The sequence below is a fragment of the Trachypithecus francoisi genome, unplaced genomic scaffold (genome assembly GCF_009764315.1).
Source record: "Trachypithecus francoisi isolate TF-2019V2 unplaced genomic scaffold, Tfra_2.0 Lachesis_group13, whole genome shotgun sequence".
In the NCBI taxonomy this organism is placed as follows: Eukaryota; Metazoa; Chordata; class Mammalia; order Primates; family Cercopithecidae; genus Trachypithecus; species Trachypithecus francoisi.
In genome coordinates this window covers 24,959,970-24,974,237 of record NW_022681458.1, presented here as the reverse complement: position 1 = coordinate 24,974,237, position 14,268 = coordinate 24,959,970, and the positions used below count along the sequence as shown (strand labels likewise).

The 14,268-nt window shown below is 40.5% G+C and overlaps 1 protein-coding gene across 1 annotated transcript in view; it reads left to right on the top strand.

Moving 5' to 3' along the window:
• XRCC5 (X-ray repair cross complementing 5) overlaps positions 1 to 14,268 on the top strand; it is a 93,590-nt gene that overhangs the window by 43,832 nt on the left and 35,490 nt on the right. Inside the window, exons 15-16 of the mRNA XM_033230339.1 lie at positions 8,293 to 8,386; positions 10,186 to 10,255. Of these exons, the coding sequence (XP_033086230.1) occupies positions 8,293 to 8,386; positions 10,186 to 10,255 (164 nt within the window). The remainder of the gene's footprint in view (positions 1 to 8,292; positions 8,387 to 10,185; positions 10,256 to 14,268) is intronic.

Sequence of the window (14,268 nt, the reverse complement as noted above, 5' to 3'; positions counted from 1 at the left end):
TAGTAAGAACACAGTGTTTGGAGTAAATGATTTTAAAAATCCTAGTCATGTGCCTGGCATGTTAGCAGTGACAATGACAGTAGAGGCCAATAGGTGGTGTATTAGTCTCTTCTCATGCTGCTATGAAGAAATACCCAAGACTGGGTAATTTCTAAAGGAAAGAGGTTTGATTGACTCACAGTTCCACATAGCTGGGAAGGCCTCGGGAAACTTAAAATCATGGCAGGAGAAGCAAAGGTGCATCTTACATGGCAGCAGGTATGTATCAGCACAGGAGAAACTACCTTATGTAAAACCATCAGATCTCATGAGAATTCACTCATTATCACAAGAATAGCATGAGGGAACTGCCCCCATAATCCAATCACTTCCCACCAGGTCTCTCCCTCAACACTTGGGGATTACAATTCAAAATGAGATTTGGGACTGGGCTCAGTGGCTCACGCCTATAATCCCAGCACTTTGGGAGGCTGAGGCAGGTGGATTGCTTGAGGTCAGGAGTTCCAGACCAGCCTGGCCAACATGGTGAAACCCTGTCTCCACACAAAAATTAGCTGACTGTGGTAGCACAAGCCTGTAATCCAGCTACTCGGGAGGCTGAGGCACGAAAATTGCTTGAACCCAGGAGGTGGAGGTTTGCAGCGAGCTGAGATGACAGCATTGCACGCCAGCCTAGGCAATAGAGTGAGACTCTGTCTTTAAAAAAAAAAAAAAAAAAAAAAGGAAAAACTTGGGTGGGAACACAAAGCCTAACCAAAGCAGGTAGGAACTCCTCAGTTTTCTGGCCCATCTTATCTCAAAACATACATGTTTTTGCATTTACCTTCCTTCTTTCCTGTCTCAGTGAAATAGGGTATTTATTTCATCCTGCCTAAGGTGAATTCCTTTACCTGTGCCCTGGATCCTTTCTTTTCTTTTTTTTTTTAATTTTAGTTTTTGAGACAGGGTCTCTCTCTGTCACCCAGGCTGGAGTGCAGTGGCGTGATCACAGCTCACTGCAACCTTGACCTCCTGGGCTCAAGTGATCTCCCAACTTGAGGATCCTCAGTAGCCTCCTGAGTAGCTCACGCCGGCTAATTGTTTTATATTTTGTCAAGATAGAGTCTTACTTTGTTTCCTAGGATGGATTCCTTTTTCTGCCTCATCTGGTACTTTAATCCACTAATAATTTCTTTTCTCTTTCTGTATTTGTAGCTTCTCCCTGCCTACCACCAGCTCCTTTCTTCTCTCATATTAAATTTCTTTCATTTAACACAAAATAAAATAATCCCCTAGCTGCTTCCCTCTAATTACTACCTGTTACTAATTATTAATCTAATTATTATCTTTCCTTCCAGAAGCCAGGCTCTTAGAAGAATAGTCTACTCTGCAACCTTTCCCAGCTCTCATTCTCACCATCCTCTGCCCCCACCACATCCTTGAAGCTCATCTTCCAAAAGACACTAACTGCTAAATTTACTTCGGCTTTGTGGTCCTTTGCTTTCTTGACCTCTTCGTAGCACTTGACACTGTCAATTATTCCTTCTCTCTTAAAACTCATATATCTGTCTTAACTTCAGCTTCTCCAGATTTTTTTCAGTCTTTGGCAACTCCCTCTCAGATTCCTGTGGGGGCTGCTTTTGTGTGTTTTTATGTTGATATTCTGTAGGATTTGTCCTCAGAAGCAGCAAATATTTATTGAACCTTATGCTGAAGATAATGGGAGGCCGTTAAGGCAAGCGTTTTTAATCAGGGTTCCAAAGATGACATCAAGAAATCTGTGAACTACCTGAAATTATATTCAGACTTCAAAACTTAAGTGCTTTACATGATGCTAAATGCTTTACACACATTATCTGTTTGGACCCACTTTCCCATCCTATGAAATAGATTCTTTTATTGACCCCCAACTTAAAGTTCAGGATTAGAGCACAGGATTAGAGAAGATGAGAAACTTGCCCAAGATTGTGTTGGTAGGTGTTGGAGTAAGGATTTAAGTGTAGGCATTCTGACTCCAGAGCTTGTACTTCAAACTGTAATGCCATTTTGCCTTAGCAGTGCATATCCCAAGACCTCTTTTTTATTTCAGAGCCTCAAAACTACTAAATATCTATCTTCAGTTCAGATTTCTATCCCATCCACTAAATAGCTTAGGTGCCTGTAGGCCCCTCAAGTTCAGTATGCCAGAAATGGCTTTGTTATCTGCTTTCTTCTTCCTGCTCCTTTCCAACCCCTCTTCATGCCATTATTCTCTTATTTCAGTGAATGACACCTAATTTCTTGGGAGTCTTCCTTTTCTTTTACATTCTATATGTAATTGGTTTACCAAGTTGTAGTACATTTACCTCAGATCAACCCTTTCACTTAAGGTTAGTCTGGTGGCTAATGGCGTTGGTTTTGGGGTCGAATTTGGAGCTAAACTCAAGCGTTTCCCCTTAAAAGTAGTTGAAATTGGCAAGTTACTCAGTGTCAAGTGGCAATAACAAATGCCTGCCTTCCCGGAGGTTGGATAGGGGAATGGATGAGTACAGGATTAGTTCTTTCCCCTTACTGTGTGCTTTAAACAAGGGATCAAACTTTCTTGAGGCTCGGTTTGCTCATCTGTGAAAGGATGCTGATCATCACTAACTCATAGGGTTGTTGCAGTTTAACTGAGGTAATTTAAATGTGTTTAACATAGTGACTACCACATGGTAAGCATTAAAAAGAAATGTAAGCTCCTAATAGCATCGCCCACTGCCACTGCTTTTATGTAGGCCTTCTCATTTTAGCCTGCCTCACTGAGATAACCTCTTCACTAATTTCCCTAATTTGGCTTACCCTTTCCAATCCATGCTGTTACCTGAGTGAGTTTAAAAAACAAATCTGATCCCATCACTCTCTTGCTTAAAATTATTATTATATATGTATTTTTTTGAGACAGAGTCTCGCTCTGTTGCCCAGGCTGCAGTGCAGTGGCGCCATCTCAGCTCACTGCACGCTCCGCCTCCTGGGTTCACGCCATTCTCCTGCCTCAGCCTCCCGAGTAGCTGATACTACACGCGCCCGCCACCACGCCTGGCTAATTTTTTGTATTTTTAGTAGAGACGGGGTTTCACCATGTTAGCTAGGATGGTCTCCATCTCCTGACCTCGTGATCCAGCCGCCTTGGCCTCCCAAAGTGCTGGGATTACAGGCGTGAGCCACCATGCCTGGCCTAAAATTCTTAAAAGTAATGATTCTTAATAATATGTGAGAGACAGAGGGTGCAGTGGACTCACTTGATACAAAATCTGTGAACCCTCTTCCCAGAAAAATGCTTTAACATACTAAGTTTTGAAGTTTGGTTATAATTTCTGGTAGTTCAGAGATTCCTTGATGTCATCTTTGGACCCCCAATTAAAACACCCTTGCTTTAAAGGCCTCCCATTATCCTCAGCATAAGGTCAAACGTTTTTACACAAATGAGAGAATCCAGATAAGCAGAAAGAAAAGAGGCATCTATTCATAATCCAATTATCTAGAGAAAACCGTTTTCTTTTTGTAAAGCAAGTAAAAATGAACTTATTTAAAGAAACCATTTATCATTTCACAACACATCAATAACCAAGTAGGAAAAAATATATATATATTATATATATAATATATATAAAAGCCTGGGCAACACAGTAAGACCCCACCTCTACAAAAAATATAAAAATTAGCTGGGCATGATGGCACACACCTGTAGTCCCAGATACTCTGGAGGCTGAGGCAGGAGGATCATTTGAGCCCAGGGTTCAAGGTTGCAGTGAGCCATGATTACACCTTTGAATAGCCACTGCACTCCAGCTTGGGCAACATAGTGAGACTTCCATCTCAAAAAAAAAAAAAAAAAAAAAGACAAGGAACTAATAATTAGGATATACAAGGACCTCTTGGAAAATCAAAAAATAATTTTTCAATTTTTCCATGGAAAAATAGGCAAAGATTAGAAATAAGCAAATCACAGGAGCAGAAACTCAACTGGCTTACAAGTGTATGAAGAGATCTTCAGTCTCAATTAGTAATCAGAGAACTGTAAATCAAAGCAAAACAAACAAACATTGGCAAATATTTTTAAACATTAGATGAGACCAGTTGGTGAGAATATGGGAGAAACAGGAACTTCTGTGTACTTCTAAGGGGGAATGTAAACTGAGTAGGACATTAGAAGCTACCGGTGAACTTGTCACTAGGGAAAATGGTCTGTAAACATGGTGGGTCCATATCATGGATTATGCTGCAAGTAACAACCACATCGACAGATCTCTAAGGTCACCACTGAGGAAAATTAAGAAAAAGAATGAGATCTATAATAGCACAAAATCATCTTGTAATTAGAAGGCACATACACAAAGCAGTACTGTATAACTTATAAAGATATGTACATATCTAAGATACGTCTGATATATCGGTGGGTACAAGAGTGTAAGTGGGGTGCAGAGGGAGTGGGAAAATCACTATGAAGGGGAAAGATAGTAAAATACAATGAGAAGGGCCTTGCAGAGCCCGTATTTGATAATGGGCTAAGAAGTGATAAGAAATTTTGAGTGACTGAATTCCCTACACCTGAGGTCCCTCTTTAAAAAGCTCACCCTTATAGATGAAGAAGCCAAGACTCTTATAGATGAAGAAGCCAAGTTACAATGAAATAAAGTAAACTACCAATGACAAAGTGCTCAGTCAACCTTCTGCCTTCTGTTTATAACACTAACCTGCCCTAGTTATATCTAAAGAAAAATTTACTTTCATACAGATTTCACAGCTTCTCAACATCCAGATACCTGGAAAGATAACAACATTTGTATATCCTTCCATGTGAGTCCTTGTAATTCATTCAGGCTGTAGGTTAAGTTTCCTTTTAGTTATTCCAAGGAGAATCAGCATGACCAAGAAAAGCAGGTTCCAAAGGCAGGAAGCAGAAGTAATATGCTATGGAGGTACCTTTCTGAAACAGTCTCTTCTGCTGTTGTGGGGTCTTCGGGCAACCCTTCAATTTAAGTGCTTGGTAACAAGGCTGCCGAAATAGGCTGACCTTGTAGCTTTTGTAGTCTCTCGTACAGCACTGGTCAGATCTACGTAAGCCTCATCAATGCTGGTGCATTCAATCACAGCAAAACGAGACTTCTTCCATCAATTCAACACTGCCTTCCCGGTACTTGGTGAGGTTAGCTTTCCCATGGTACTCACGAACTTGTGCCAGTAGAAGGCCTGGACGTAACTTCTTTGCATCATCTGCCTACGTATAGTGACCCCAAATGCACGAGCTTCATAACTCACTGCAATTATTCTACCACCCTTCCATGATTTGTACTGTACAACTGCACAAGGTTTATTCTTCAAATGAAGATTTTGCCGCTGCTCCATTTGAACAAAAAAACAGTCCATGTCCATGAGAGCAACCACACGATCCTGTCCAGTAGCCATTTTTCAAGGTAACAGACACCTGGCCAGACTGCCAGCAGTGGGTGCTGCAGATGCTGGGCTCGGTGCCCACTGGAAGGAAGATGAAGGAAGGGCTTTTGAATATCTTTTTGCCTTTCTGGGAACGGCCAGAGAGTTTCGAGAGAGATTTATTCCCCGTGATGACGGAGGAACAGAAAAGGGGTCGTGAATGATCCTGCCCAGGCGACCGTCCCCACAGTTCAGCAGGGATCAGCTGAGAGCATTGTGTCCAGCAACAAAGCCACCAGACTGAGGACAGACAGCACACACACTACGTAGAGAAAACCGTTTTCTTTCCTCACATTTTTCAATGCTCCTAATTAATGTATTTTCTAGCTCCATCTCTCACTACTTCCCAGCTTGCACCTTATGCTTTAGCCCAATACAACTATTTTCTGTCCTCTGAAAGAGATAGGCTGCCTATCACAGTATTTTGTTAATTGTCTGTATGTATACTTAAATTTTTATTTGGCTGAAGGTGTTGATAGTATATTAATTTTTGTGTATTGAGAGTTTAGAGTCTAGCTTAGTGACTGATACATAGTACATATTCAGTAAATATTAGCCTAAATAAGTGAGTTGCAAAATTTATACATGTTTGTGAAAGAAAATAAGAAAGGAAAAAGAACAAATTACCCATGGTCTCATCATCCAAATGCACCAAACTGCTGACATTTATATGTCTACTGTGATCTTGTGTGTATAAATTTCTACTTTTTAGAGCTTAGTTCCTTCATAGATAATTTAGGGAAGAGAGTCATTACCTTTTCCCACTTCACATAGACATTATTAACTTAGTATATGCAAAATTCCTAATAATGCTGTTAAATGATTTGGCCTGGAGAATATTAACCATACTAAATTTTACTATGTTCTACATATGACTGGGGTTACTTTTACTTGCCTGGTACGGGAAAATTGTATGTATGTCTGTTTACACTTCCTTCCCTAGAACCTCATTTTGGAGGGTTGAAGAAATTCTTCATGTGATTCAACTTCATATACCCACATAACTTAGCTTTTTATGTGTAATCCTTCTTAATACTACTATGTAAGCTAATCTGTATTTTTGGAACAGAATAGTTGATATACTGATGGTACTTTTCATCATAGTGCTTTCCTAAGGAGCAGACTGAAGCTCAGAGAGGTCAGTAGCTTACTAGACTCTAAACTCTAGATAGATAAAAATTAGTACACAGTGAACGCCATCAAGAAGGTGTAAGATTCCCGTGCTAGTCAGTGGCAAAATTGAGACTAGAATCCAGGTCTTTTGACTCCAACTCTTCAGTAGTTTAATGTTGTTGACTTGTCTCTTGGGAAGAACTGGCAAAGGTTAATTGAAATGACTGCCTCTGACCTTTTTTTAAAAAATATACTCAACTTCTAATGGAATGTCATCCTACCTTGGATTTCTGCTTTTTTTCTTTCATTTTTTCCATGAAGGCTTTGTTCATTTTTCATTCTATTTGCAAGAAAAGAGTTCTGGGTGACTTATCCCTTGTAATGTTTCCTGGTTCCCACCCTTCTGTCTTCTACTTAGCTCTTGCCTACTTCTCAAAGGGAAAACGTTGAGTGGTGAATGGGAAAGATGCCAGATAGTGAAAGTTTTAATTCATGGATGTATGGCTGTGATGATGACTTTAGTTCTTTTACCTACCTCTAAGAGGAAATTCATTATTGAAATTGAGGAAGCCCATGTATGTTTTTATTCTTTGCTTCATTTTATGTTTAAATTTATTTTTGCTTCATTTTTAAAATGACTTCATTTTCAAGCCTCATTGTCTGAAGGTTGGGACTTTGAGTAAAAAACACATTTAGAATACTAGTCTTGAAAATTGCTGAGAAATTTTAACTGTTCTCATAATAAAATGAGAAGTAAATGAAATAATGCATACAATAATTAGCTTAATTTAGCTATTTCACAAATGCTTATTTTAAAACATTTTGTACGTGATAAATATATGCAATTTTTATTTGTTAAAATAAATGAATTTTTAAAATTTCTAGATCTTGATTACTAATTTCTCTTATCATCTAGCCATTTCTGATGGCTGCTTTTGTCCCAGATTGCATCTTCATTTCTTTATGTTCAGCAGCTTAAGGGAGATTACAGGCAGAGTCTTTGGATTTGATTTTCTTCTCTTTTGCAATTAATTTGACCTCCTCTTGACTTTAAGACAGGCTGTTAAAGCCAGTATGTTACCGAGGCAAGATGTTTGATACACTTTTCCTTAGCACACAGATGCTATTGGACTGTTAGCATGTTGCACAAAACAGAATTAGGTTTATAAAAGAAGAAATTGAAAGTTTTTGGGGAAGTGTTTTTTTTTATAGTTTATGACTTCTTTAAGAGGGAAAGCTCTTGCATAGTTAATTAAGGATTGTCTAGTAAGTTTTGACTGTTGTAAACAGAAGTTTATAAAGCTCTAACATACATGATGGAGAAAATGGGTTGTTAGACACAAAGGTCTTCTGTGTACATGGAAAGCTAATAGCTGTCAATTCTGAGACAGGAACTAGAAAATAATATCTGAAGAGTAAATGGTTTTCTTACTTAAATGTTAAATTTCCGTTATCTGTGCTTGCAGTTTCATCTTTTGCAAGGACCGTATGATGTGATTGCTCAATTCTGATTCTCATACTGCTGTGAAACAAAGCCGGGGCTGCCTCAAGTTAGGCCCTTAGGAGCCCGGTGGCTAGGAAAGGGAGGCAGCTTTCGTTTGTAAGAGGACTACATGTAGCGATTGTTTTTCTTTTCTTCTTTTTATTTATTTATTTATTTGGTGCTTGGAAAATAAGTTTCACAATAGCAATCTGGTTTTGTACTGTTTGTTCTGTTTTAAGAGAATTTTTTTTTTTCTTTTCTAGCCATGAAGATGGACCTACCGCTAAAAAATTAAAGACTGAGCAAGGGGGAGCCCACTTCAGCGTCTCCAGTCTGGCTGAAGGCAGTGTCACCTCTGTAAGCAAAGCTTTTCAAGTGTGCTTCCCCCTTTGCAGGAAGGTTGGGGCTTGAGGAAGAGTGCATCAATTTTTGTTAGTCTGTTCTTATCACTTTCAAATAAGATCATGATCACTTTCTCTGGTCCTTGCTCTATAGAAGCCATAAAGACCCATTCCATACTTCTTTAAGTAATTATTATGAATTGCCTACAGAATTATCTATATGACATAAGGTATATAGAGCTCTTTATAATCTATAGAACATGGAACATCTCAGTGTTGAGATTTTGCTGTTGGCATTATTTTGCAGCTTTTCAGCTAGTCAAAATGATAGGATAAGTGGGGGTTAGTGGTATGAGCCTTAATCTTCAAGTATGTACAATTTAAGTTAGTGTAACTTTCCTATTTTCTAACATGCAACTTTAGATTAGGATTCACAAGTTTAGGATTTCCCCAAGAAAGTATCCTTTGATACATGAGATTTTTATTTAATGAGAAATTTTTTGGAACTTGAAAATACTACCTTATTTTATTTACTTATTTATTTTTATATCTTGCTCAGCCAGGAGGAAGAATATTTTATTTAATTTTAGAAATAGATTGTCACTGTCACCCAAGCTGGAGTACAGTAGTGTGATTTTAGCTCACTGCAGCCTTGAACTCCTGGGCTCAAGTGATCCTCCTGCCTCAGCCTCTTGTGTAGCTAGGACTAAGGGCACATGCCATCACACCCAGCTATTTTTCACAGAGGTGGGTCTCAGTATGTTACTCTTGGGCTCAAGCAATCCGCCCGCTTCAGCCTCCCGAAGCACTGGGATTATAGGCATGAGTCATCGCACCCAGCCAAATAGTGCCTTCTTTTAAGCAGTATTAGTGTGAATCAACAGATCTTAAAAATTGGCCAATAACTTTTTAACAAAATATACTAGGAAGGATAGTCAGGGAATAAAGGGTATGCCTTTATTCTCACCTCAAACAGAAACTCAGAAAAATTGAATGTGTGAAAAATAATTTAGATTTCATTTAGATGTTTTATATATAATAGTAAAGGAAAATGTCATGATCTTGTTCTGAGAGCTTTTCTGCTTCCTATACCCTAGCAAACTGGAAGCTTTAGTATATTTTGGAACCCCGTTGTTTTCTTTCTTATGAGCTGAGTGGTTCTTCGGCCCTGAGAGGGATTGGGGCCAGCAGATGAAAAACAGAGGTATAATCAGAAAGTTCCATATAATATGGCAGGGTTTCGTCTTTCAAACTTCCTCACCCAGCACTGCAGTACATCTTTGCACATAATCTGCTTTTACTTTCTGAGGACGTGTTCAACCTGGATATGCTTGTATATTCTACCAAAACTTCGGTGCCAAAGGGTCAGCAGCAGTCCCACTAATGGGCACTTCAGTGAATCAGGCATTAAGCTGTATTTCTCATGTTATCTTAGTGGGGCAAGTATATTCGAAACCGACCCCTCACTACAGAATCCTCCACTTTCTAATTGGTTGGGTGACAGGATATACAGGCAGTCTGTGCTACACAAAGCCTTCCACCTGGGCTGGCTGGTGGCTTGAGCTGTAATATTTTTCCGACCCCTCTGGAAAGAAATCAGCTTGCATAAAGCAAGGTGAGTGAAAGCACAGAGGGCAGCTGTTGGACCACTGAAATCTGCCAGCCGTGGAAATGAAAATGAATAGAAAAAGCCTTCTCTTTGTCTTTGGTTTTGTTTTATAAGAGCACACTTACTACATTAAGCCATCCTGTATTGCCTGGGGTACTGCTAAGAGGAAATAACCAGTAGGTTTATCATCTGTTGGTATATTCTAGGTTGGAAGTGTGAATCCTGCTGAAAACTTCCGTGTTCTAGTGAAACAGAAGAAGGCCAGCTTTGAGGAAGGTGAGTGGTTGGCTTTGCCTTTAGGAGAAGCTGTTTAGTTAAACTAACTGATTTAAAGTCTAGATTAAGAACTGTAGCCTTTTGTTGTAACACTTTAGCATTTTTCTTTACTGGTGGATCTTTGTGATTGTCCCCTGTTAGGGAGCTCACTGAGGCAACATTATGAGCACGTGAAAGTGAACTCAGCACAGATTTTCCCAAAAAGGAACTAACTTGTAGGTCTCTGTACTAAAAAACTTCGGGCTAACACCTTGGCGCTTATAGCTCCACATCATTGAAGTTTTTTAGGATTTTGTGGTGAGCTATAAATAAAACACTTTTATCTCACATCTTCCTATTTTATTTTCTTTCTTTTTTTTCTTTTTTTTTTTTTTTTTTTTTGAGACAGAGTTTCTCTCTTGTTGCCCAGGCTGGAGTGCGATGGCGCAATCTCAGCACACCGCAACCTCCGCCTCCCGGGTTCAAGTAATTCTCTTACCTCAGCCTCCCGAGTAGCTGGGATTACAGGCATGTGCCACCATGCCCGGCTAATTTTGTTTAGATGGGGTTTCTTCATGTTGGTCAGGCTGGTCTTGAACTCCCAACCTCAGGTGATCTGTCTGCCTCATCCTCCCAAAGTGCTGGGATAACAGGCGTGAACCACCATGCCCAGCCACATCTTCCTATATTTGGAGACACATAATTCTTGTTCCAGTCCTGAGAGTTTGTGGCCCTTTTATAATAGACCCAGAAAGACCTTGATGCTGCCCCTAAGTTTAATCCTTCTCAAAATGACTACATGGTCACTTTTCCTTATCAGATAGTACCTAGAATCTCATTTAGGCTGTGGCTAACATAAAAATAGCTTTCAGGGATGCACAGAGGGCCTGGGACTAACATTCATTCACTTGATTGCATTCAAGTTTCTGTTCATTTACCCTTTAAATGATGGCAACTGGCAGTTGTTAATCCTGCAGCTTTATGTATAAACTATTATATTCATTATTGCTGGTCCAAATCTGGCCTGTCTGCGAGCTGACTTCTATGTATGTGAGTGTTTATGTTTGTTCATGTGTGTATAGAACTTTCTCTTCCAACATCCTGCCAGGGGCAGGGGAATGACTTTTTTTTTTTTAGTGACAGGGTCTCGCTCTGTCACCCAGGCTGGAGTGCAGTGGCAGGATCATAGCTCACTGTAATGTTGGACCTCTGGGCTCAAGTGATCCTTCCTCCTCACCTCCTGAGTAGCCAGGACTAAAGGCGCATGTCACCATGCCTGGCTAATTTTTAAATTTTTTGTAGAGATGGGGTCTCACTATGTTGTCCAGGCTGGTTTAGAACTCCTAGCCTCAAGTGATCCTCCCACCTCAGCCTCCCAAAGCTCTGAGATTACATGTGTAAGTCACCATGCCTGGCCAAAAATTACTTCTTTTTCTTTTTCTTTTTTTGGGGGAGACAGAGTCTTGCTCTGTTGCCCAGACTGGAGTGTAGTGGTGAGATCTCAGCTCACTGCAACCTTCACCCTGAGTTCAAGCAATTCTCATGCCTCAGCCTCCCGAGTAGCTGGAACTACAGGTGCATACCACTATGCCTGGCTAATTTTTGTATTTTTTTTTTTTTTTGTAATTTTTGTATTTTTAGCAGAGATGGGGTTTCGTTATGTTGGCCAGGCTGGTCTCAAACTCTTGACCTCAACTGATCCGCCCACCTTGGCTTCCCTAAGTGCTGGAATTACAGGCATGAGCCACCATGCCCGGCCCAAAAATGAGAGTTAAATGCCTAGAAGCACTACTGCCTGCAGTAGGTCTAATGTACCTTACTACTTAGAGTCTAGGAATCCTGGCAAGATCCCCAGATCTACTGTGCTGTTGCCCAGAGGCAAGCATGAGCAGCTGAGCCTCAGAGAGAGCTTACAGTTGACCAGGCTAAATCCTGTCAGCAGGAATGCCAAAGGCCAAACCCGTGAGAATCTCCAGAGGAAGAACAGCTTCGTTATCATAGTAATCTGCAGTCTCTTAAGTGGGGCGTATATGTTTTCGGTTTTGAGATGGAAGAAGAGCTTTTTGTCCTGCTAAAAGTTGCCATATAGGAGAAAAACTTTGCACAAAACAAAACCTCATGTAAACGGAAGGAAATCTAAAGGTGTTTTTTTTTTTTTTGAGGCGGAGTCTTGCTCTGTCGCCCAGGCTGGAGTGCAGTGGCTGGATCTCAGCTCACTGCAAGCTCCGCCTCCCGGGTTCCCGCCATTCTCCTGCCTCAGCCTCCCAAGTAGCTGGGACTACAGGCGCCCGCCACCTCGCCCGGCTAGTTTTTTGTATTTTTAGTAGAGACGGGGTTTCACTGTGTTCGCCAGGATGGTCTCGATCTCCTGACCTTGTGATCCGCCCGTCTTGGCCTCCCAAAGTGCTGGGATTACAGGCTTGAGCCACCGCGCCCGGCCGGAAATCTAAAGTTCTAAGTGAGTTTTCTAGTACTGGTGAAAACAGTACTTCAGAATTTCTGTCTTTAATGTATTGAAGTGATCAAGAGACTTTCACAGTATTATATCTGTTGTCTGTTCAGCTGTATATTGTTACAGGGTGTTTGGAAAGGGCCAGAGATGCTACTGTGACAAGTCGATGAACTCTTGTTTATCAAGACTATCGTATTTTTGAAGGAAAATTGAGACTTTCCTGTCTTTCAGTTGTATGTCGTCAATTACCTCAGCCAAAGTCCAAGGTCCCCCGTTTGGAAGTGATTGGACTCTGTGGTTGGTGTAGGTATGGTCTTTTCAGGGACTGAATCTAGCTGTCATCACCATTATATGGCAGCCACTAGCGGTTTCATATTTACTATGTTCAAGACATTGTGCTAGCACTTTATTATGTTATTTTAATTACCCTGCATTAGCAGTTCTGCAAAATCTTGTGAAGAAATGAAGAAAGTGTTAGAGCTTTAACAGCTTTTGCCAGAATTTTTTGAGAGAATTGCTTTACTTGGGAAAATAACTTTGATAAGTGTTTAGGATAGAGAATGAGTCTCCATCCCCAAACTTCTTTGGCCAGTCCATAGGCTTCAGAGGAAAGGGAAGCTCCTCAGCATCATATAAGTAACTGGAGCTAGTTTAGGAGAGGAGGGACTTAGAAGAAGAGGAAAGAGGCAGGGAGACAACGTGAATTTACGCAGTCACGGCCTTCTACGATACGTTTCAAACTCATGACCACAAATTACTCAGTGTCAGTAAAACTCTGGAAATGCCAGGTTTAAGTGCTGTATTTGGGGAAACTGGCAGTTTGCATTGTTTCATGCAGAGCAGAGAAAGCGCCTGAGCACACACGAGGCCAGAGTCTGAAAAGACCAGGAGAGTCAGTTCCTGAGAATCTACTCACATCTAAGGAAAATATGTCTTACCCCTGGCCACGGGATTGGGGATTCACAGCAGTCTCGTGAAAATAGCAAGGGCAAGGGGACCCTAGATAGCATGTAAGTTACAATTAGTAACAGTATCAATTATCTCCATTTTACTGATGGATAAACTGTAAAACTGGAGAAGATGCATTTTCCCAAAGATCACAGGAATTCAAACACATGTCTCTTTCAAATACTGGATTTTTTACTTAGCCATACTGTTTATTTTGATTCCTAATGCCTTCCTTTCCTACGCTTTTTAAACAACATTTTAAGGTCATGTATCTGAAACCTTGTGCCTACTGATAGTACTTTTGATGAATAGACTGTCCTTTTATATTGAATGTGACTTTGAGACCCAGCATGTTGCTAGTATTTCGACAAAAGATGTCCCTCTGACCTCCGTCTAAGACTTGGTAAATCAGAGCCCTCTAGTGATGTCACAAAACCAGACTCTCCACAGAGCTGTTGGAAAATGGGACTGCTTCTTAGCAACTAGTTCTCCTCATGGTTCTAACTTGGCTTCCCTTTTATCCCTTTTGCCGTTCTTGGTGCCAGCTCCAGAAATTCTGTCTCTTTGTTAATGTCCTGTTCTTTGTTTTGGGCATCTTGTTTGTTTGTTCTTCCCCTAGGGCATCTTTTTACTA